This window comes from Leptinotarsa decemlineata, unplaced genomic scaffold (assembly GCF_025532065.1).
Source record: "Leptinotarsa decemlineata unplaced genomic scaffold, Ldec_3_MD MMD2_tig00004307_RagTag_RagTag, whole genome shotgun sequence".
Taxonomy (NCBI): Eukaryota; Metazoa; Arthropoda; class Insecta; order Coleoptera; family Chrysomelidae; genus Leptinotarsa; species Leptinotarsa decemlineata.
Window position 1 is genome coordinate 11,002,778 of NW_027412606.1, and position 26,097 is coordinate 11,028,874.

The following is a 26,097-nucleotide window of genomic DNA, read 5'->3' on the forward strand; positions in this document are numbered from 1 at the left end:
ATTACTCTTTCCCCATTGACGGTGCCCTTACCTGTGGTGGGGCTTGCAAACTTTTATGATATCTAGAGCCATGCGGTAGGTCAATTACAGGTAGGGCCTCCCAAGCCGGAGAGGTCGAGGGTGAAAAGTCAGACGAAGACGGTACCTCCCTCTGCGTCATCGGGGATTAGAACAGAGAGGCAACTAAAAAGGGGGCTTAAATTAGTTATGCGATTCGTGCCGAAGAATTAATCATGCTTGAGCCTTGTCAGGTATCATCAATGGAGCCTCTGGGATACCAGGCGACCTCTTAGAGTACTACGCCTTGCATCCATCGAGGGGGTTCCTTGGATATGGAAAATCTTTTTCCCCGTACTCGTGGGACACAGACTGAATAGGCATCTAGGATTCGCAGCACAGATTCATTGAAAATAACATATGTGGAATGTACTGAAAAGGGTACTAGAGAGGATGTAAAAATCTATTCACAGAGGATATCATATAGTGAGGCTGGAAGTGGGCTCAGAGTGGCGGTTATAGATAGATACCATCCGGAGCTCACCCTGAGTCAGGAACAAGACTTAATTCAGGAGAGACTCGCCCCTGAATAAGATAACATTCTCTCGGGCAGCAACACTAATCTTCAGTCCGAATGAAGCTCAGAGCAAGCGTCAGAGCTCTAGGGCGACATTGGAAGGAGGTGGACTTGTGGTGATCGAGGCCAATAAATTTCCGTGGAGATTGGTGGTCTTGGTGTTCATACCAGAAAAGAGGAGGGGACACTTAGGACACGTCTCAGTGAGCTACAGAATCCTGCCCTGGGAGGCCATAGTAAGACTTACTCCCCTGGAGGGGCTGAAATGAGCTGGATATGGCCATCTTCAGGATCCCGACATCAGCGCCGATGTTGATAGTAGTAACAAGCAAACCTACAACACAGTAAGGGGGCTTCGGCAGTACTTCCTGAGATCATGGGAGAGTTTGGTATTGCTCTCGTACAAGAACCCTGGGTTCACAGGGCAAAATTATGGGATTGGGGAAATCAGAGGGGAGTTAATTCATAACAGAAACTTGAAAACCCCAAAACCATGCGTAATGATCCCTAAAAGAATAAACACCGCCAGTGAATAATTTTTGTTTCAGAGACTTGTTTTTAGTTGAACTGAAGATGGCCAGCAAAAGAAGGTGACTGCCTGGAACCATCACCCATTCAATTCAATTCATTTATTACGTGTTAGGAATCACACGTTAAAAGGTAAGACCTCGTTAATCCTTAGCTCGCACAAGTTTCGACTTCTGAGGGTTGTCGTTCGTAGGGGTGCGACAGCTGGTTAACGGAAAAACAGATTTTAAACAGATTTTTCAAACAGACCCTTTTTGTCATATAAAATATGTTAGGTTGGTCAATATACAAACAGATAAAGATCATTCATCCATACAAATTATGCAATGGAGGCGATACTCATAAATATAAAATTACAATATACACACTATACTCATAAATATAAAATTACAAAATATACACACTATATCAATTTTTACACAGATGTACATATACACATATATACATACACAAATGTATATCAAGTTTTAACCAAATCTAGAAATTCATTAATTGCATATATAGGATTATTGATCGAAAGAGTTTTCACTTGTATCGCCAATAGCATATGCAGGAATAACTTCAGTGAAGAATCCTGCACTGACACCTGTCGGATATAATCCAACGCCCTTCGTGGTATTAGCCAGGGGAGTAGTTGTTTTCTGATAGGTGTCAGTCCATTAACCTACTGTGTAGGGTGTTGAGACTGGCCTGAACGAATTGTTCTTTTAGATGATTGGATTTATAGCCAGTCTTCAAGTATGCCCACTGACTATACGTGAAAGTTTTTTAAATTTGTTGAAAAAACTTTCTCTTATATTCCTCGGTAACAAGTTGTAGTAGAAACTTCCAGCCCATTCTGGCGACCGTTTATAAGATAGATTTCAAAAATTTCTTATGTGTATGCTACTGTGATTTCTTGTGGAATAACTGTTAATATCTAGGTTTTTCTCGATGTTTTTAATGTTATTATGAACATACACTAATATTTCCAATAAATTCCCACTACAGTATTTTATTTTCTTTAAAGCCTGATCTACACGATTCTCGATACTCTAGATTGAAAATCAGTCATATGATTCTTTTTTTGATTAATGATTACTTGGCTATATTCCGTTGCTTATCATATGTGTTGTTATAACTAATTGCTGAATAAGCAAGAGCATAGTAAACGTTGATTACACATGCTTTGCTCAGGGTGTATTTTAGTCTGTAAAGCAATAAATGCTTGGCTTAATTTTTTGCACACACAGTTGATTTGTTCAGACCAAGTGAATTTTTCATCAATCATGGTGCCAAGAAATGTATAGTACACGCTTATAGGTATTTTTAAATCTTCAACAGGAATTTCTTCACTGGCCAACCGTTTTAATGAAAATTGCATGTATTTTGTTTTCTCTAAATTAACAATTGATTAATTTTTGAATTGTTTCTTTTCTTTTATTCTTCGAAGTGCTAAACATACCAGATTTTTTAACAAGCTTTGTCAATAAGATAGTATTTTCTTGGACAATAAAGTATATATTGATATTACATCAAAATATAAAATCTTCAATAACATTTTCAGTTTCTATGGAAACTTCTTGGAAGGTATCCTCTGTAACAACTATTGAAGTATCATCTGCATACATGAATAACCTACTTCCTTTGATAAAGTTAGGTAAGTCATTCATGTACAAGAGAAAAAGAAGAGGTCCGAGTATACGCCCTTGTGGGGTCCCTAAATCAATTTTTTCGCAGTGGAATGTCCTGTCCAAATTTTAACATGCCGGTTTCGATTTCTCATGAACAAATTCAGCCAATCATTCACCCCGCTTCGAATACCCAATGCATCCAACTTCTTCTACAAGATTTGTGGATTAAGAACAGCAAAAGCACGAGATAAGTCGAAAAATATTTCTATCACATAATTATTCTGTTCAATGTTATTGTATTTATATTGTACGCCTTGTCATGTTGGCAAGAGGTCAGCAGGTTGATTTTTTTAAATTTGAGTCTCATGCATGCATCTGTCCAATACCTACTTTCGAAAATGGACTGAGAATGGATATCAACATTTTTCAGATCACCTGCCTTAAATATAGGAATTGTTTTCAAGACTTTTAGAACATATATGGGAATTCTCCATTTTTTACAAGAGATTATTATTTTGACAAGAAGAGGAGATAAGACTTCTCTGCAATTACTTATGGCCTACAATATTTTCCAATTCAAACTCAGAAAAGGGTATGAAAGAAAACGTATGGTTGTTTTAGTTTTATAGAATTCACAAAGTGTTCGGCAAAGATGTCTGCTACTTTTTCGGATCATTAATAAGTATGTTATCCCTAGTTATAGTTATTGGTTTCACTCCTACAGATTTTCTATTCAATTTCAACAATTTCCCATGTTTTTTTTCTTTGATTGTCAGAAGTTATTATTAATAGAGCAATAATATTCGTTCTTATCTTTGTTCAATTTTGCATTTAAGTTGTTTTTCTTGATTCCATATTTAATATCAATTTCGGAGTCAGATATTTTTCTGTACCAATTAAGATGTCTCAAATCATCAATTTCCACTCGGATTTCAAGTGTGATTCCTAACGTGTTAGGAATCACACGTTAAAAGGTAAGACTTCGTTAATCCTTAGCTCGCACAAGTTTCGACTTCTGAGGGTTGTCGTTCGTAGGGGTGCGACAGCTGGTTAACGGAAAAACAGGCAGGCTTGTAGAATGCATTTTGCTTTGTTTTCAAGTCAATAATTTTTTTGGGATGCGAAACTTCAAAATACCAGAGAAAGTGTTGCCAGAAAATATCGAAAACCACGTCCACATCTCCAATAACGTCCATATCAATAGTTTCTCTATCAAAGAGAAAATATGTACTCTGAGGTAGTATTAGGATTAATTACCCTTTTTTCAATTTTATTACTATTTGAACTTATCTGCCCATCATGAAGCCACTCCAAAACTTGTGCAAAATGATTCAGCCTTTGTTATATTCGGGGAATTGAATATTACATAGTCTAAATTGGTTGCACTTGTTTTACCATTGATATGTGTCGAAATTCTAGTTGGAACATTAATATGACTGATAAGACCAAATGATTCGATAATATCCTGTTACGAATCATACGATAAAAGATAAGACCTCGTTAGTCCTTATATCGCATAATTTTCGACTTCTGAGAGTTGTAGTTCGTAGGGGAGGAGACAGCTGGTTCACAGAAAAAAAAATTTAACAGAAATTTGTCATCATTACAACTAGCATTCAATCCGTCTATAATGTTATCACTCTCCATCAATACTCAGTTATGGTTGAACACACTCCTACTGTAGCAAACCTATTTGCCCATCATTTTGCAAATTCTGCTAAAACTGCTATTTCCACACATTTAGGTCAAAATCTAACATTACCTTGTACAGAATATTACTGGAGTCGGATAGACCTATCACTTTGGTCCTAACCTAACTTAGGCAGACGATATCGGAGCTTGGTTTTCTAACAGACCGATGTGAGGACCCTTGTTTATTTTGGATAAGCAAGGTTTGAATTTTCTGTCTATTCCATAAATGTTAACACTTCAAGGAGAGACTTTCATGATTACTTATCAGTTTGTTTGAAATTGTTATTCTCAAAGTAATATCCATATAAGTTTTAATTAGCTGTTTGAAAAGAAAATAATTGAATCTGTACGAGTTTGAATGAGAGCAGCTCCGGAATTTTTCATGTTAAAACTCCTTTTTTGGATTTAGTAAATATTTGATTCAATCTCAAATATCCAGTAAAGTATCATAGTTAATCACACCAAGTGAAATAGTAGAATTAGTTTCAATAATGTCAATCATAAATGGTGATTGACTGCTCGAGAAAGAAACAAAAAAGTTGATAACCAACCAGGATACAGATTGTTTGATAACCATTGACAACATGTATTACCGAGTGTTTACAAAACTAAATATTTGAAACCCCACTGAAAATGATTGTCCCTTTGAAGAACAGGTCAGATTAAACCTCACATGACATCAATCTCACTCAAAAGATTTCATCATTATAAAAAGTCATCTTGTATACAAATCATTCGAAATAATTTAACAGCTTACTGATTATCTGGTAAAATGAAAATTCTTTAACAATGACACGAGAACTCGTCAACTACAATTAGGTAACATCTTGTGGACCTGCAAGTTTTTCTTTTCCTCGAATTTAAATAAATTTATCAATGAATAACAAATTCAACTTGAAGTTCTCCGCTATTCCGCATATGTTTCCATTCTTCAAGTGTGATTTCTTCAGTAATACACTTCGATCATTCTCATTTTCAACTATTCTATGCCCTTAAAATTTCTTCCTAACAAAAAAACTTCAGCAGAATCAGATCTACTGGAATTTGGCTTCACCACTCTAACTTTTTCGTAGAATCTTGCCATATTGGATTCAAATTTTTTGAATTCCTCGCACTGCCATGCTTTCACCAACAGAGTTGCATTGGGTTTGGATACTGGTAACGCAAATCGCAGAACACTGTAGCATAATTTTACAATATTTTCGTTGTCCATTGCATGTACACCAGTTGCATTTGGAGCCATATCAGATAAAACTGCATCAACCTTTCGACCATCCAAAAGATTTAGTATAGTATCCTGAACATTGCTTTGCGTGAAATCCATATTTCCCAAAATGGTTGCACCCTAAAAAATAAATAAGACTTAAATCATAATATATATGATTCATAATCATAAATCATATATATATATATATATATATATATATATATATATATATATATATACAGGGTCCTGCAACAGTGGCGCGGTGTTCCATATCTCTATATAGGAAGCAGATAGGAATCTAATTTTCTATAATATTACCTTATTGCTCGAGCTCGACAAAATAAAAATATTGGCGGTCACACAGGGTGTTCGATTTTTTCTGGGCGGATCCCAACTGTGTCTTTTTAAATGGCAACCTATATTTTTTATCGCTTTTTCGGTTTCTTCATAGAAAATAAAATAAACTTTATGTATATCTGCACTTCGAAAATATTGACGGTTTTCGAGATATCTAGCATGACAGGTTTTTTTTTTCAATATTCGTCACTCAGAATATTTGAAATTATAAAGTGGTGCCAAGTCCAGTTGAAATTTTTTTTTGGTCGAATATTCTACATTGGTAACTCTCTCAAACGATATATCTGAAATCGACCTGTGATATACAGGGTATGAAAAACCGCTTGCCAAATATTGTAAATGAAAATTTGCAAAATCTTCCTTAGATTAAATGGAACACCCTGTATATTATTGATCCATAAGAAGCGCCAACGAAACCTCTACAAATTTCATTAAGTAATCCCTATGGCTAAGTTCAATAGTTTTTCTTAAATGAGCATTTCTTTCGAAAAATGGTCATTTTTTCAAAGCGAAATCCATTTGACGACTGATAAAAATATACGAAAGATATCTTGTTTCAATTTTGTACATTAGAAGGTGTCCAAACAAATATTTTTTAACGAAATAAATGTATGTACCTATCACTTTTTGCTAAATGGAAAATTATTTTTTCATTGGATGCAGAATTTCACTCATAAATCGTGCAATATCAAACCAAACAAGTTAAAAGAAAGAAACATTATGAATAACTATTTTTTTCATGTTATTATATATATATATATATATATATATATATATATATATATATATATATATATATATATATATATATATATATATATAACAGGGTCCTGCAACAGTGGCGCGGTGTTCCATATCTCTATATAGGAAGCAGATAGGAATCTAATTTTCTATAATATTACCTTATTGCTCGAGCTCGACAAAATAAAAATATTGGCGGTCACACAGGGTGTTCGATTTTTTCTGGGCGGATCCCAACTGTGTCTTTTTAAATGGCAACCTATATTTTTTATCGCTTTTTCGGTTTCTTCATAGAAAATAAAATAAACTTTATGTATATCTGCACTTCGAAAATATTGACGGTTTTCGAGATATCTAGCATGACAGGTTTTTTTTTTCAATATTCGTCACTCAGAATATTTGAAATTATAAAGTGGTGCCAAGTCCAGTTGAAATTTTTTTTTGGTCGAATATTCTACATTGGTAACTCTCTCAAACGATATATCTGAAATCGACCTGTGATATACAGGGTATGAAAAACCGCTTGCCAAATATTGTAAATGAAAATTTGCAAAATCTTCCTTAGATTAAATGGAACACCCTGTATATTATTGATCCATAAGAAGCGCCAACGAAACCTCTACAAATTTCATTAAGTATTCCCTATGGCTAAGTTCAATAGTTTTTCTTAAATGAGCATTTCTTTCGAAAAATGGTCATTTTTTCAAAGCGAAATCCATTTGACGACTGATAAAAATATACGAAAGATATCTTGTTTCAATTTTGTACATTAGAAGGTGTCCAAACAAATATTTTTTAACGAAATAAATGTATGTACCTATCACTTTTTGCTAAATGGAAAATTATTTTTTCATTGGATGCAGAATTTCACTCATAAATCGTGCAATATCAAACCAAACAAGTTAAAAGAAAGAAACATTATAAATAACTATTTTTGTCATGTTATTATATTCATTCAGAGCTTGAGTTCTAGATATTCAAATTTGTCAACTGGCAAATTACAAAACTACAAAAGGGAGAGTTTAATTAAGGTTGATAATGAAACTTTTATAAAATATGTTCAACATGTCTTCCATTTTCTTGAATGCAGAGCTGAAGTCTATGGGATCCGCCCAGAAAAAATCGAACACCCTGTGTGACCGCCAATATTTTTATTTTGTCGAGCTCGAGCAATAAGGTAATATTATAGAAAATTAGATTCCTATCTGCTTCCTATATAGAGATATGGAACACCGCGCCACTGTTGCAGGACCCTGTTATATATATATATATATATATATATATATATATATATATATATATATATATATATATATATATATAACATGAAAAAAATAGTTATTCATAATGTTTCTTTCTTTTAACTTGTTTGGTTTGATATTGCACGATTTATGAGTGAAATTCTGCATCCAATGAAAAAATAATTTTCCATTTAGCAAAAAGTGATAGGTACATACATTTATTTCGTTAAAAAATATTTGTTTGGACACCTTCTAATGTACAAAATTGAAACAAGATATCTTTCGTATATTTTTATCAGTCGTCAAATGGATTTCGCTTTGAAAAAATGACCATTTTTCGAAAGAAATGCTCATTTAAGAAAAACTATTGAACTTAGCCATAGGGAATACTTAATGAAATTTGTAGAGGTTTCGTTGGCGCTTCTTATGGATCAATAATATACAGGGTGTTCCATTTAATCTAAGGAAGATTTTGCAAATTTTCATTTACAATATTTGGCAAGCGGTTTTTCATACCCTGTATATCACAGGTCGATTTCAGATATATCGTTTGAGAGAGTTACCAATGTAGAATATTCGACCAAAAAAAAATTTCAACTGGACTTGGCACCACTTTATAATTTCAAATATTCTGAGTGACGAATATTGGAAAAAAAAACCTGTCATGCTAGATATCTCGAAAACCGTCAATATTTTCGAAGTGCAGATATACATAAAGTTTATTTTATTTTCTATGAAGAAACCGAAAAAGCGATAAAAAATAAAGGTCGCCATTTAAAAAGACAAAGTTGGGATCCGCCCAGAAAAAATCGAACACCCTGTGTGACCGCCAATATTTTTATTTTGTCGAGCTCGAGCAATAAGGTAATATTATAGAAAATTAGATTCCTATCTGCTTCCTATATAGAGATATGGAACACCGCGCCACTGTTGCAAGACCCTGTATATATATATATATATATATATATATATATATATATATATATATATATATATATATATAATGAGGAAGATATTCTTGATTTACTAATTATTGACAGGTAATTAATTCACCCATTTTGGAAATATCCCCAAGTCAAGCTTTCGAGAAGATCTTTGAGTAGTCAATAATTTACATGTTTGATCAGATTTTCACAAAACATTTCCACTGTAATGGAATAATAAACCTTAACTGTTTACGAGACTCTCTAATTTTTTGTCACACACTGATCTTGTTCACGGCAACGATATTTTTTGAAATTGATTTTGAGATCCCATTCTGCAAACCAACTATTTGATTTTATACATTCCTGTCAAGTTAAGTCTTCTCTAAAATCGTAAAAAATCATCTATCAAACAGACAAACCAACTATAAATATTCTTTCTGGTAGTGCTTCCTCACCATAAGTTGAACGAAATGATTTTATACATTCATGTCAAGTTAGGTCTTTTCTTAAATCGTAAAAAATCAACTATCGATTCTAGAGTAATAAAAGGAGAGTCATTTGATGATCTTTTGTAGAAACATTAAATGTAATTTTCTACAAGTTCGGTATATTCCAGATAAAGTTGTTTCTTGTCACGGGTTTACATTTTCTGAAATCGTTTTTAGTTTTGTGCCAGTCGGCTGCAGTTTACCAAATTTAAATTTTAATTTGTTAATCAATGAGACAAGTTAAACATTTTGAATTTTTTGAAGTGCTCAAAAAAAATGTAGATGAGATAATGTACGTGAATGAAACGACATGGGCACACGGAGTCCATGGCTAGGACCCCCGAACTCATGTAACCCTGAATAAATTCAAATTTAAATTCTTTATTGCCCAGTTGGGTACAAATTGTACATATGGCAAGTCATAATTTTACAGTAAACAAAACACCAACAATATATCATATACATCATATTCTTTACAGTCAACAATAAAATAATAAATCAGACATACACATATCAAACCCACAATATAGAGACATTTCACACTTACAATCATTCAGGAATTCTTCGCAACTGTAGTAACATTTGTCTACTAAGAGATTTTTTAATGCTCCTATAGAATAACTTGTCTGTTTTAATTTGTGTAATAGCTGACGGCAGCGCATTGTAAAGGCTGACTGTAATATATAGTGGTGATTCTTTAAATTTGGAGGTTTTGTGTCTAGGCACCTTTAATGAATTTCCATTACGCAATTGATATTCATGATATGATGAGGTTTTTTCAAGCAGTGACTCATTTTTTCTGGCATAGTTCACACATTTATATATGTATATGCAGGGAGCTGACAGAAGCCCTTCTCTAATGAATACTGGCCTACAACTCTCTAAGTAGTTCATGTCAAATATCAATCTCACTAGTCGTTTCTGTAATACAAAGATCCTGGTGAAGTTTTTTGCACTTCCCCAAGACATTATATTGTAAGAAATGTGTGAATACGCCATTGCATAGTAGACACTCAGCAGACTTGACCTGCTTGTACAACATTGCTTCATCTGTTTTATTGCAAAATATGCTTTGTTTAATTTACAACATACACTATCAATATGTAAATTCCCAGTCAGTTGTTCATCCAACATTGTACCCAGAAATTTAACTCAGGGTTAGTACTAGAGCGCCACCAAGATTTAGCCAAAGCCTCGGTAGACAATATCATTATAGGTGGGTTAAAGGGCACGACAGGAGTAAAGGTAATCGCATTGCTGACTAAGAATTTTAGGACCCAGTGGCACCTACGGCCTGATGACTTTGACAATTGCGGAACTAGCCAAATGTTACACCCATGCTCTATCCCTAAAGACCTAGGATGGAATCAAAGGATGCAATCTTTCCAGGATCACCCTGGGCGACCCTGGAAAGCTGGCGCCGAAGAAATATCTAGCGATGACCAGGAAAAATCTACGCTTAACAGTAGGATTTCTGACTGGCCACTGTCAACTAAGGAAACACCTCCATAATATGGGGCTAGTGGACACACCTCTATGCAGGATGTGTGAACAGGAAGATGAGACTGTCAGGCATGTCCTATGCGAGTGTCCGGAGTTATCGTCAATAAGAGAGTGTGTGTTCGGCGAGTCTTGGCCTACACCTGCTGATATAAAGGAGATGTCTCCAAGTGACCTGTCCACCTTCCTGGAAAGGACAGGATGGGCGATGACCTAGGAGGACAACTCCTTGGGAGGATGTACAATGGGTCACATGTGGCCTAAGTGCTGTGGGCTCACACTCCCCCTCCATACTCTACAGATACAGATAACTTATAGCCATCCAGGTCGGAATGTGCACCTCTGGAATCCTACCTGTGGATCATTTTCTGGAATATCATCTATGGGAACCATAATGGCATACTGAAGAGACTCAAGGTGAAAGATTTTTATCTTGAGCAAACTACCCATATTCAGCCCAGCGGAGGTTTTGGCCTTTAATTTGATTGAATCATCCATTGAGCAATAGCTTTTGCTGGCCTGCTCGGGGGGGGGGGATTGTAATGAGGACTTTTTCACCTAAATTTGATCACTGTTTTGATTTCGGGAATTTTTTGTAGTTATTTTTTTCAATACTTTCCAGGTCAAGTTTCAAACCTTTCTTCTGATGCACTCTTGATCTGACAACAAACTCTTGTCTTTATTATTTTCAATATGCATGCTCATTATTTGTTTCAAACGCTACATTTACACCTTTATTTTTTAGGAAATTGAAAATTTTCAAACTAGGCTGGCCCAAATATGTTAACGTTCTATAATTCTTTCCTCGTCCCGATTTCAAGATACGATAGACCAGGAATATATAAAGTGTCTCGTGGTCATGTTCGTTATTTCACGTAGATCACACTGGAAGAACATTTTAAACATGCCTAAAGTAACACAGAAACAGATACCAGAATGGAAAATGAATTCAATATATACTACTCACCTCCTTACAAAAGGAAATGAGTTTAATCATGAATTCAAACTCTTCATTTCCAGAAGAAAGGTTTGAAACTTGACCTTCTGGAAAGTATTGAATTCAATAGGTATAAAAAAATCCCAATATCTAATTAATGATCAAATTGAGTTGAATAGCTCCCAGTTATTCAATATATTCTTACTAAATAATCATGTGCTGTCTCCCTAGAATAGTTATTATGTGAAATATATTGTTACGTTTTTCCCCGTGGGTTGATCAATAATTGACTACACTGAACAATAATTCACAATTAACTTTATTTCACTTTAAATACAACAAACAAACTTCAACTATTATTCGAATGTATATCACCTTACTAGATCGCTTCGCGTACCGCACTGTAACTTCCACTTGATTGCCTCTATGAGCAAGTGAATGGCGCTCATATTTGGCAATCGAAGAATCGCCGGAAAATTCCTAGGAATTCCATCGAAGTCGGTAGAATAGCCGCGAAATGTCGGTCGAACTGAGTGACCTCTTCGCCACGTCACAATTAGTTTATGGCTACCAGTGGCGGCCAACGTCATTTTCTTCAGGGCATGATTTACAACAATATCATTACTTCAACTAGTTTTTCACATAATTTTTACTAGTGACTAAGTATTTTTACTTTTTTCCCCTACTTCATTACACATCACCACTACATTTGAAAACTTTCTATTCAAAAACATTTCAAATGTAAATATTAAGGATATAATAAGTAGATATTGTTTTCTTTAAAGAACAATTTTTGTGGATGAGCTGATGTTTCTTACCGTTTTTCTGAGTTTTTACCCTTACACAATCTGAAGAATAAACAAAGCTGAATTAATAAACTGCGAAAGTATAATGAAGGGTAAACTGACAAGTTCACCCCAAAAAGTTAATATAAACCACTGAAAAGTCCAATTAGTTGTAACTTGTCATGTTGGCTAGAAATTTGATAACCAATAAGGAAACAAATTCAATAATTATTCAATTTGCAGGCAATATTGACATTTAATTATCGACTAGTTGAACAAATCATCTAAAAGAACAATTCGTTCAGGCCAGTCTCAACACCCTACACAGTAGGTTAATGGACTGACACCTATCAGAAAACAACTACTCCCCTGGCTAATACCACGAAGGGCGTTGGAGTATATCCAACAGGTGTCAGTGCAGGATTCTTCACTGAAGTTATTCCTGCATATGCTGTTGGCGATACAACTGCCGCAATAGATTTTCAATTATTGGAACACACTTGCAGACCGGTTTCGGGCTGTTTGGCCACTCGTCAGTGCAAGGTAGTGTATATCATCAACATAAAGTCGATGATTTCCGATAATTGAAAATCGAATTCCGTCAGAGTATCATTCCTCGAACTAAGCTGAAGACTACAACAAACAACAGGTTTGTCGTCGCTCCATCTGCCTGTGAACAAGGTAACCAACTGCATATCCAAATTTGCCCAATTCCTCGTAAAAGGAAAGAAATCTTTCACGTATAGTCAGTGGGCATACTTGAAGACTGGCTATGCCCTATGATTTATAGCCAGTCTTCAAGTATGCCCACTGACTATACGTGAAAGATTTCTTTCCTTTTACGAGGAATTGGGCAAATTTGGATATGCAGTTGGTTACCTTGTTCACAGGCAGATGGAGCGACGACAAACCTGTGGTTTGTTGTAGTCTTCAGCTTAGTTCGAGGAATGATACTCTGACGGAATTCGATTTTCAATTATCGGAAATCATCGACTTTATGTTGATGATATACACTACCTTGCACTGACGAGTGGCCAAACAGCCCGAAACCGGTCTGCAAGTGTGTTCCAATAATTGAAAATCTATTGCGGCAGTTGTATCGCCAACAGCATATGCAGGAATAACTTCAGTGAAGAATCCTGCACTGACACCTGTCGGATATAATCCAACGCCCTTCGTGGTATTAGCCAGGGGAGTAGTTGTTTTCTGATAGGTGTCAGTCCATTAACCTACTGTGTAGGGTGTTGAGACTGGCCTGAACGAATTGTTCTTTTAGATGATTTGATTTATAGCCAGTCTTCAAGTATGCCCACTGACTATACGTGAAAGACTAGTTGAACACTGCTTGATTCAGTTTTGTTCATTTTTTCAGATTGGGAAAAGGTAAATACCCAGAAAAACAAATAAAAACAAGTAGGAAAAATATTTTTTCTCTTGTGTAATTCAATGTTAATATGAAAACTAACTGTGTCTGGAAATTACTTCTTTGCATGATCTACACATCTTGAAAAAAGTGTATTTTGAAATTGATTGGTTTTTTCTTTCTTTGGAAAATTCCTACATTTTTTCGTATAGGGATGCAGAGGTAGAAAACCAAAATCTTTCTCGAAAATTAATCTCTCCTAAAAATATACTCCTTTCAATTCCAACAAGATTTCTATGGCTGGGATTGAATCAAATGAGCGATTGAATGTCATTACGTACTGTTATCGATGATATAAGTAGATTCAAACTCATTCTTGACATAACGTCGTAATTTTATGAATGAATTAAGTGCTTCATCTTGTAGTGTTATCCAGATTTGAGCTGAACAGGCAATAAGGCAAGTGTCTCATTTCGAAACATCGAATGTCCGCCACTGAGGATGACAGTGTTCCGTGTAAATGAAATATTACCTCTTTCATTTACTATAATGTGTAGCAATCCCGTGAATGATATCTGATTCAATTCCACAACGAATGTTTGGAATACAAACTAAATAGGAGAAAGTGTTTTTTGTATAATTCTATGTTCGAATAAAAGTAGTTGTTTTGAAAATATTTTTTCCTTAATGTAATTCAATGTTTACATGAAAACAGTTGTTTCAAGAGGGTTTTTTCTTTCAGTTTGAGTCTGAAAATTACTTCTTTGCATGAGAAGTAGAAAGCCAAAACCTTTCATTCCCAAAAATTCATTTCTCCTAAAACTATACCCCTTTCAATGAAAAGAAGTAGATTTTGCAAATTCAATCACAAATTTTTTTAAACATATACTTCTCGAATTATAAGACCTACTACATCTATCAATCCATATAGAACAAATTTAATACTACACACCTACATTCAATATTACAATTTGGCACTACACATGACTAATTGGAAATGTCATAACATAAAACAAATTGCTTTCATCAACTATAGCTTCCAATTTTCAGTCGCTTTACCGCTGAATTTGGTAGATGATAGTTGCTGAATCCAGCCCTTGAATAAAATGAAAGGCTTTTCAAAAAAAGCTTTTATGCTGCATCATCTGTCAACATGTCATTGTATAAAAAGTTGAGATTATCTTCATTTCAAGAGCTTTTGACAAAACATAGGCAAATTGGTGACCACACACCAGTATTTCTTGGTGGTAATATTCATTTGCAAGTTTTCAGTTTTATACATGACTAAATTTATTTGAATTGAAAGGGTTATATTTTTAGGAGTGATTAATTTTTGGGAAAGAAAGTTTTTGGCTTTCTACCACTCCATCTGATACAAAAAAAATGGATGAGAGAATCTTCCAAAGAAAAGAAGGAAGTAATCAATTTGAAAATAAGTAACGCTATACATGGATGTGTAGATCATGCAAAGAAGTAACTTTCAGACACAAACTGAAAGAAAGTCCTCCTGAAACAGCTACTTTCATATAAACATTGGATTACACGAAAGAAAAAAAATTCTTTCGAAACAAATACTTCTATATGAACACTGAATTATACAGAAGATACTTTTCTCTATTCAGTTTGTATGTCAAAGATTTGTTGAGGAATAAGAATCAGATATCATTCACATGAGTTCTACTTTGAATGAATGGTAATAAATTGTACTCACATGGAATACTGTCACCCTAACTGGTATACACCGGTGTTTCTTTGGAAGATTCTCTCATCCATTTTTTTGTATCATATGGAGTAGTAGAAAGCCAAAAACTTTCTTTACTAAATTTATGTTGACAGCTCTGATCAGTTAGAAAATTGAGCATTGAAAATTTATCTGCCATTATTCAAAATATTTATTTAATGACCTCTGAAAGATGATTGAGTATATATTGTACCATCCATAAAGTCTATTCCTGTATTAAATTGAATGATTCAGGCCAGATGAAATAAATGAATATTCATATTTTCTCTACTCACCTCAATTGGATATATTTGACTCTTGTCAACAGCGATTACTATGCCTGTAGGAGATTTCTGATCAGTATTTTTTGAGTGTACTTTTTCTACCAATACTTGTGTCCAAGATCCTGGAGCTGCACCGATATCAAGAACAACATTGCCAGGTTGAAGAATATTGAACCTTTCATTTATTTCCAATAATTTGAAGGCACTCCTGCATCTGTAATTCATTCTCTTTGCCTTCTCAACATATGGATCCGACAAATGTCTTGCAAGCCATTGTTGAGAGCTTGCTTTTTTTCCCTTCGTTTTAAGTATTTCTGGACTCGCACTTTTTAGCTTGCTAGTTGATATGGAAAAGAATTTAATGATGTCCATTTTCTGTGTACAGGAAGTAAATATTGGGCATGGTATGTATTTGTATACATACATATTAAACATATTTGTACTTCCAAAACAAGTGGTATTGAAATCTTAATAAATCTGGAATTGTTTCCAACTGATTTTTTTGTGTATTATATTCTGAATTAATTGTAAAATTGTGGTTTCTATTATTTGAGAATCAGAATCAGTGCAGAAATAATTTTTTATAACCTAAATGTAATAATGTGACCTAAGACCTAACAGTGTTTTCCATTGGAAAAACCAGTACCGGTCGAGTGCATAATTTATGTTCCACTGGTAAAACGAGTATCTGTTCACATGTTTGACATATTATCTATGAGTGACATATGACACATGTAACATTTGATGAGATGACTGAGGACATGACTGTTATAATTGAGAACTCATAATTATCAGAGGAGATGCGTGCTATGTTTTGGTGGTTTGAGGTGTACGTTCAATGATCTAAACCTAAACAAATGATTTGGAGATTTTTTCTCAAATTTTCAGATATCGAGATATTCAGGTGTATAGACCAAATATTTTGATTTGGTTGATATCACATTTATCTTTATCACTTATATTAAAATTAGGTAACTGATTTTTCATATTTTTGTCGTAATAATTCACAAGTGAGTGTGTGTTTTATGTATTATTACACTTGATATATTTTATTTCCATATGACGTACAACGTAAAATATGATGTTTTCACCAGAATTCTTATTCGTGATAAGAAAATGTACTTAAACTTCCAAAATACAAATCATGAAATTATAAAACAACAACAAAAATTAATTGGCGCTTCGGGGCAACTTCATTGATTCCAGTGGCGCATTTGCTTTCTCAGCTGCAGGAAAACTCGGAAAAACCTGCAGCACCACATCATCTGAAGATCCTGAAATTTGTTTTATTCATAATTATTATTTTCAAAATGTTATAACTACATATTTTTTTTCTCTACTCATTTAATATATTTAATAATAATATTATTCGATAAAATATAAAGTTTACACTTATTTACAGTGGAATCACCTTACCTCGCAGTTCCCTGAAGTCACTGTATCAGAATAACCTGTGCAAGGATTTTGTAATTTTCATTAATTTGCCAGTAAAATTCAGTATTCCATTTTTGGAGTATTTGTAGAATTTCCATTGACAATACTGGTAATCTGTGGTGCTGTGGTGCACATTTCTCAGCGGGAGCTCTTAAAAGTAGTTGAATGTTAAATCAATAATTTTCATCGTCTTCCTCGAATAGTGATGAAGAAATTAAAATGCTAGTTAAAATACTCGCGGGAAGAAATGCAAATGTTAAATTACATGAGATGTTTCGTGTTTCGATCTTCTAGTTTACTGTTGTATCTATAAGTATTACTGCTCAGTACCAGATGGCGCCACAAAGTTGACAAAATATAAGGAACTTTTACGATCCCAATGATCCTGGAATTCGATTGATGACATTCATTTATGAATTAGGTCTTCAGCTTTGACGATTTGGAATTCTTTACAGAGGTGTAGGAAAGTTTATCTTTGGAATCCATGGGAGAAATAACCTACACTTCTAGATATCCATATAATTTGAAATATTCCTAAGGGGTTTATCACAGAACGTAGGTATATTATTGTAGTTATCAGCGGCATATAATATTATCATATCCTATATCGTTTTTTTGTTTTGTAAAAAGTTGTTAGGAAATTGAATTCCTTTCAGAGGTTCATCCCAACCAAAATATTTAGTTTTTGTCATTTTCGTGTTTGAACAATAATCGAGGAGGTTATTTGGCTTTACGAGCTGCAAAATGTAAAATCTCAAAATAATCTCGCCAAAAATTCACCAAAAAATGTTTGGTCTTAAATCAAGATCGATCCTCAGGAATGCTTAATGATAAGTAATAATTCATCAAAATGTTTAGATCGTCAAAGCGCTTATTGCGGATTCTATTAGAAAAGTTGGACACAAATATTACTCCTCCGACTAACATTGCTTAAACAGTTAACAGATTTGGAATCCCTAAGCAGTAAGCAGAAAAGTAAAATAAAAATGAATGGAATATTAAAATTATTGAAAAATCAGAACCGATATATTGGAATGGAACACCTCGACACGTGTTTCAATCACCAAGTGATCATCTTCAAGAAGAAGTTTAATCTTCCAGTAATAGTCGTTTACCTTCGTCTTGAAGATGATCTCTTGGTGATTGAAACACGTGTCGAAGTGTTCATAAAAACGGTTTGGTGTTGGGATAAAACTCCAGTAATATTCAAAATTAAATTGATTTGATTCGTCGTTCGATCGTCAAACGATGACGTAGGTATTCGCAGTTCGAACGATTCTTAGACGGTTCAAAACAGTTACCCAGCTGATTATCGAGAGTGGACTCGAGCAAAACTTTTCAAGTCCCAACTTTGCGACTACAATTGACAGTTTGAAAACCATTCAAATAGCGAAGCCGAATCCGGCTAGTGGACTATTATTTAAGTGAAGTATAAAAGTCCTCATAGAAAGTTTATGTAGTGAACATTGCTATCAGTCAGTTGTCAGTCGGTGATAAGAATTTTTTTTTCTACCTGCAAGACATTTGAGAATTGTATATCGTGCTTGCTTAGACAGGACGGTATTATATTACAAGTTACACCAATGAAAGACACAATTACCCACCGTAAATACTACTCGAAAACACTGAATATTATATTAGGATATCCAGTTTATCCAAAAGAATGAAATATCTGACACTAATTCTAATCCACAATATTATCCTAACGCCACCCTACAAAAGGGCAAGTTTCATTTTTTTTCTCTATTGCCCTCGGTAATGAAGTTTCACTAAAGAATGTCATTTTCTCGTCCAGGATATCTAATAATGAAGTGAGCGTCTATATTTCGCACCGATCTGTATTTTATTCATTTATTAGCCAAGGTGGAGAAATACTAAACGACCCATACAGTTATAGCCCGCAGTTTAGTGTCCCTATCGACTCTACTCGGCTTATCAAATGTTAGTCCGTAAGTATTCCATATTATGTTAGAAAGTTGCCTGAAAGACTTTTTCTCAAGCTAGTTATATTACAACCATAATTCAGCCACTGACAGGCTTACATGCCTCAAATACCTGATGATTCTAAAAAGAGATGAAAGGATTGATTGGAAAAGTCAATGCTTACAAGAAAATTAGAGAGCCACAAATGTTCATCAGAACAAAAATAACGAATCAGTCAATTAACTGTTTGCTGATGGATAATGGAAGAAATAACAAGTGAATCCCTGAAGATTACTAACGCCAGCTACCCGAAAATATACGAGCATCCCAACGATAGACCCATAAGACCCATTGGGAATACCATATTTTAGTCTTTTCACATAGTAGAGTACGCACTTCGTTAGAATATGTTTCACACCCAAAATTAAGTCGCATACGATCGTCTCTCGATATCAGGTATACCTAACCGCGAGTTCTTCGATTGTGGCCGAGCAGAAAGAAATCGTGAAAGGAGGACTTCCTTCAATTTCGAGGAGGAGTTATTCTATTTTGACTGCCAGGTATTCATAAGAATGTGCTTATAAAATGGTTTCAAGTACAAGTGTACAATTAATAATTCTGTGGGTTAGTTGTATCTTTTGCCAATCGGCCTGCTCTCTCATTTTCAGTAATACCCACGTGGGATGGCACCCATATAAACTGAACAAATGATTTTCTCTTGTGAAGGGTTTGCTTGATGAGAAGCAAAATAGGATGGACTTTTAAAATTTGTTAAGGACGTTCTGGAAAATCTCATTTCTATGTTTGATGTGAATAGCTTGTATGAGGTAGTGCGAAATACCGAATCTATAGTTTTAATACCAGGTTACATATTGGTATATTTATGACGTAAAATCATTGTTTACCAATATCTACCACGAATTCATACTTGATATCATATTATTTACCTCAATTACCAAATAAAAAAAAACATTGGTTCCGCCCGGGATCGAACCGGGGACCTTCTGCGTGTAAAGCAGACGTGATAACCGCTACACTACGGAACCAGTTACCTGTTGTATAAGATTATTATATTATGAGCAGTCTCCTAAAAAAGAGCAATGTATTCTTTAAAAATTCCTATTCCTGGCGCAGATCTTCTAGATTTGTAGAATTCATTTAATTAGTAGTGAACGTTTTGAAATGGACGACACTGTTAGTTTTTTCTGCACTGGTAGTTTTTGTTGAATCTTGTTGTCGCAGAACAAAAAGAATATATTTGGCCATTGTCACTTCTTCACGAATATTTATCCAGTCATCCTTGTTCACTGTGTTCCTCCAACATGTTTTATTCTACTGAAGAAAGAATAGAAATTGTTGCAACCTATTATCGAAATAATGGATGTGCTAGAGCTGCTGCAAGAATTCATAATATGAATCATCAGGAATTAAACGAAGATGATGGTGATCATCAACTTCAGTTTTGTGAGGTGTTCAGCAAGAAATTGATCAATAACCCAAACCTATTATACAATACATGTTTTTCAGACGAAAGTACATGTTGAATGGTGAAGTGAATAGACTAAATTGTCGTTACTAGACTGATGTGAATCTTTATTTGGTGATGGAGACACATTCACAAACTCCACAAAAATTGAATGTCTGGGCTGGCATTTTTGGTAATCATATTGTTGGAACATTCTTCATTGAAGGTAATCTCAATGGAGACACATACTTAAATCCATTACAAGACTGTGTATAGATCCTATGATTACACAAATTTTAGAAAATGATGACAATTCAATACAAAATGAAATAACATTCCAGCAGGATGGTGTACCCCCACATTTTGATGTTCGGGTGAGACAGTTTTTGGACGAACGTTTTCCAATGCGTTGGATCGGCAGAAGGGGTTCAGTGAAGTGGCCAGATAGATCACCTGATCTCACACCGATTATCATCTTTCTGTGGGAACATCTGAAGTCGAAAGTGTACTTTTCTAAGCCTGCAAATCTAGAAGACCTGCGACAGAGAATTGTTCGGGAATGCCGATTGCTGACTTCGGACATCTTGAATACTGTACGGAAAGCTTTCGAGAGTAGACTGTATTATTTTATGGAACCAGGTGGATGTCATTTTGTTTCCACTGATATTATTGGTTGTTGATTTCCTCATTCAAATGAATGACAGCAAATTTTCTGTTTTTTTCTTGAATAAAACGTTCAATATTCAATTTCTCAATAACGAATGAATCAATTTCGAAAAAAAAAAATTTGGGCTTGATCACCGACAATTATAACTATGTCGTTAACTTTCAGGGGTCCATTGTCATAATTCCCCTTGCTTCTGGGGTGTATTATTGCTAGATACTCTTGGATGCACCGACGGATCCACCGTCCTCCATTGCCTTTCGAAGCAGTTTCCATTGATCAAACCATTCCTCAAAACATTTGGGTTAGCTTCATGATTTGGTCCCAGTGAAAAATGGTGAGGAGTTAAAACTTTCCTCTCACAGTGAACTTAAGATACTTTAGTCAGTAGTCAGTGATTCAAAATATTTTCCACTTTCAGAAATAGAGTATGGAGAACTTCTCCACTGGGTGCTTTCTCTTTCAGAACACTTTTTATAGGAATTTTCACAGATGAGATGTGTTGGAGGGTTGAAATTCCACTTGATACCATTCAAACTTTAATTCGACAAAAATCCATTCTGAAAATTTTTGTAGGATAACCTCTTCTGGATAACTTTCAAATCTTTTCTCCAATCTTCTGTCAATTCTTACTCCTAGGGCTCGAAATGGTAGTACAAACGAAGTAATTCTTTGTTTTGGTCAATTTTGCATCAATGGAAGTTTGGCTACATATTTATTTATTTTACATAAGAGATATTCTCTTCATACTATCTTCACTAAGTTGCTTAATTCTAAAATCATATACTTCTGCCGCATTTCATTCATAACAATGATTAAAGTTCCTATGAAAAAGTTTTTTTTAACAGTTTTGCCAATCTATCTTTACCATCCAAAATTACAGGATTTTTTCTCAAAACTGCCAACGTTTTTGATATTCTACTTCTCACTCGGAGAACGCCAGTTTTATGAATTTCAAATTTCACTAGTTCGGACTTCCATTGTCTAATATATAAAATGATTTGAAATCCCTGAAACAACTGAAAAAAAAAGAATTAAAAATAAATATCTGTAAATAACAATTATATTTAGCAAAAAAACTTGAAATCAAATAATAGTGAAATAAAATACAAGTAAAAATGAAACAATTGAACAAAAAAATGAATAAATGAATACAAAATGAAAACAAAGATAAAAATAAAAAGTTAAGAGATTTCAAGCCAAGTTAGTTCACGACGTTTCGTTTGTTAGTATCCACAATCATTTTCGGGTGATGACTAGACTGATTCCTCCGAGAGATGACTATTTATGGGTCGTTCGAGTACTTTCACTTAGCCCCGCTTTCCTTTTTTTCCGCTTCACTGGTTCAGTGGACGTTTGGCGAGAGTTGGCCATTTTTCGCTTGATGATGGGTTTCCATAAGTTGGGTATTACGTTGAATACGTTGTTGGACAACATGTATGCGGCTTCCTTGAATTTTCTCCTAAACCAATGTTCCTCTCTGTGTAATATCTCAGCTTGGGACCACTCGATGTTGTGTTAATGGGTCCGAACATGGCTTGCTATTCCTGATTTGCTGGATAGGTAGGTATCCGGTAAATGTAATTCTTGGAATCGCAGTCTGCGTTTGGTGTCCTGGTTTTCATGAGGCTGCTACGGATAGTGTTACCGGATCTGAAGCAGGTTCTGATGTTGTACTTGGAACCAATTCTGTTTATCCTCCCCGATAATCCTCTGATGTAGGGAGGTGCAAGCACTGGTTGTCACGGCTTCTCTTCCTTGCTAGGCTCCTGCTGTGTTTTAACCAAAATCTTTTCTACCACCGCTTTGGAGTAGCCATTCCGTTGAAGATCATTTTTGATGATGTCTAGTTCCTTCTCGAGACCTTCCTTCATGTTACAGAGCCCGAAAGCACGGTCTAATAGAGTCTTGATGATTCCTCTTTTAGTTGATTGATGGTGGTTGAATTCGTGATTCAGATACTGTCCCGTGTGAGTGGGTTTTCTATATACGGATGTTTCCCATTTAGTGTTGGTCCTCTTCACCAAAACGTTTAAGAATGGCAATTCGTTGTGGATTTCCTTCTCCATTGTGAAAGTGATGGAAGGTGTCACGCTGTTGATGTGTTTCAGGAAGGCGTCTAGTTCAGTATTCCTATGGTTCCATATTATGTAGGTGTCGTCAATATATTTCAACCAGACTCGAGGTTTCTTGTGGGCTTCTTCAATGGCCAGAGTTTCAAACCACTCCATATACCGGGTGTCCCACATTTTATGTGACAGGCAATATCTGGTTTGTTGAAGGAGATACACAAAAATGTTTCATACAAAAGTTTTAGGAGTTCATGAGAGCTATATTTTGATATCATTTACGAATACACAGGGTGTTTGGTGTAGGTGCTACAGACCATAATTCCATTTTTTTAAATAGAACGCCCTGTATATCATTACATATTCAGATGCTACGTTAAATTCTGATATCATTTCATGTTTGGTTTTTGAAATTCGGTTACGGCCTTGTTGAGTTATTGCACTTTTTCTTAAATATAAAGTTTCAAAAAAACTTATTTACTTGTATACGAATCCAGTCTATATCTTTTATTAAATTGAACTAGACTACTACTGAATACAAACCATTATTCTCACCTCTACGATACGATATCGATATCAGTTGAATATAATATTGAAATTCTTGAGAATGTGACTAACTTGAGGGTGAATTGCTTTATATTGCACAATTTCATCAAGTAGCTTATGCTTGTTGATGCCATAGTAACAAATGTTGTTGAATTGTATCTACTTGTCAGTTCGATTCAGTGATTCTTTGCAAAACAGTAAAAGTGTTCTTTGTGCGAAAACTCCAGTATGCCTTTCGCGTTTAGTCCAAGTGATTGCATTGATATGTTATTAATTTTTGGGGAATGTCAGAAAAACTGCCGTCAAGCACAACGTCTATACCAAGAACGTTTTCCAGACAGACCCATTCCGTCACGAATGACTTTTTCGAGAGTTGTAGAAAAATTGCGAACTGGGTCATTTCCTTCTACTATAAAGCATCGTCATCATACGAGATCTGTTAGAACTGAAGATTTAGAGATCAATGTGTTGGCTTATATTATTATTCATCCACATGTTTCTATCCGTACTCTTGCAGAAGAAGTCGGTGTGAGTAAATCTAATGTACAGAGAATTCTGAAAGAAAATAAATACCACTCATTCAAAATTCAGTTGGTACAAGGTTTGAAACCCACGGACTTTGAACGACGACTTGAATTCATTGCTTGTATTCAGGTAATATTACATGAAAGTCCTAACATATTCAGTGAAATTTTGTGGAGCGATGAATCGCGATTCCACAATAATGGAGTTGTGAATCGACATAACAGTCACTATTGGTCTCAAGAAAATCCCCACTGGGTCCGCGAAAGTAATTTTCAAACTACTTGGGGTATTAATGTATGGTGTGGATTGTTCAATGGCCGCATCAAAGGACCTTACTTTTTCAATGAAAATCTCAATGGATTGCGATATTTACATTTTCTAGAAAATGATTTGATCCAGTTGATGGAAGATATTCCCATAGCAGAACGACAAGGAATTTGGTGGCAACAAGATGGTGCTCCCCCTCACAATTCACATGTTGTTACTGAATATCTGGATAGAATGTACCCAAATAGATGGATTGGTAATAAGGGTCCAATTCGGTGGCCGGCTCGTTCCCCAGATTTATCACCGCTTGATTTTTTCCTATGGGGTTATTTAAAAGATATTGTTTTCACTACTCCCCCTTTGAATGTGGATGATCCGAAAATGAAAATTCGACTAGCGTGCAGTAATATTACGCCTGATATTATAAGAGCGACTTGTACGAGAGAAGTGATTCGACGTTTCGAAGCCTGTATAATATTTAATGGGCATCACTTTGAACAATTTTTATGACTTATTTCTAGGTACCTACCATTCTTATGAAATGATTTATCAAGTTATATTATTTACATTGTCATTAATTAAAGATTTGTTTTCGAATACACCTCTTTCAATTTCGCAATTGTTTCATATTCAAAACGATTCCTGACTGAATTCCACAACTCAAAATTGAAACCATTACTTCGAACACCCAAAATTTTGACTAATTTTCATGTGATCTGATGCAGAGAGAATAATTATATAAGATATTTAAAAAAATAATAGTCGTTCTCAAGACTTTACATTATAAGCAATAACTTAACAACGCCGTAACCGAATTTCAAAAACCAAACATGAAATGATATCAGAATTTAACGTAGTATCTGAATATGTAATGATATACAGGGCGTTCTATTTTAAAAATGGAATTTTGGTCTGTAGCACCTACACCAAACACCCTGTATATTTAAAAATTATATCAAAATATAGCTCTCATGAACTCCTAAAACTTTTGTATGAAACATTTTTGTGTATCTCCTTCAACAAACCAGATATTGCCTGTCACATAAAATGTGGGACACCCGGTATATGTTGGCTATGACTGGTGAAAGTGGTGATCCCATTGGCAGTTCCTCATCTTGTGTAAAGAATTTTTAAGTTTTTATTTTTATCTTTATTTTCATTTTGTATTTATTTATTTTAATTTTTTGTTCAATTGTTTTATTTCTACCTGTATTTTATTTCACTATTATTTCATTTCAGGTTTTTTTT

General features: G+C 34.6%; 1 protein-coding gene and 1 non-coding gene across 2 annotated transcripts; both read right to left on the reverse strand.

Annotated features, from left to right (window-relative positions):
* Window positions 1–2,094: 2,094 nt before the first annotated feature.
* Window positions 2,095–16,638, reverse strand: Mrm2 (Mitochondrial rRNA methyltransferase 2). Its single transcript, XM_023163549.2, has 2 exons — window positions 15,969–16,638; window positions 2,095–5,752 (listed from the first exon to the last, which is right to left on the reverse strand). The coding sequence occupies exons 1-2, from the start codon at window positions 16,389–16,391 to the stop codon at window positions 5,387–5,389; spliced, it is 789 nt and encodes a 262-aa protein (XP_023019317.2). The 5' UTR covers window positions 16,392–16,638; the 3' UTR covers window positions 2,095–5,386.
* A 3,648-nt stretch (window positions 16,639–20,286) lies between these two features.
* Window positions 20,287–20,359, reverse strand: TRNAV-UAC (transfer RNA valine (anticodon UAC)). Its single transcript has one exon. It is a non-coding gene; the product is annotated as a tRNA-Val (tRNA).
* Window positions 20,360–26,097: the final 5,738 nt, after the last annotated feature.

Bases quoted from the DNA above. Each gene is read 5' to 3' on its own strand.
- Mrm2 (XM_023163549.2), bottom strand. From the start codon at position 16,391: ATGTTTAATATGTATGTATACAAATACATACCATGCCCAATATTTACT. The intron at 5,753-15,968 runs GTGAGTAGAGAA...TTTATTTTTTAG, and splicing joins GTCAAATATATCCAATTGAG to GGTGCAACCATTTTGGGAAA.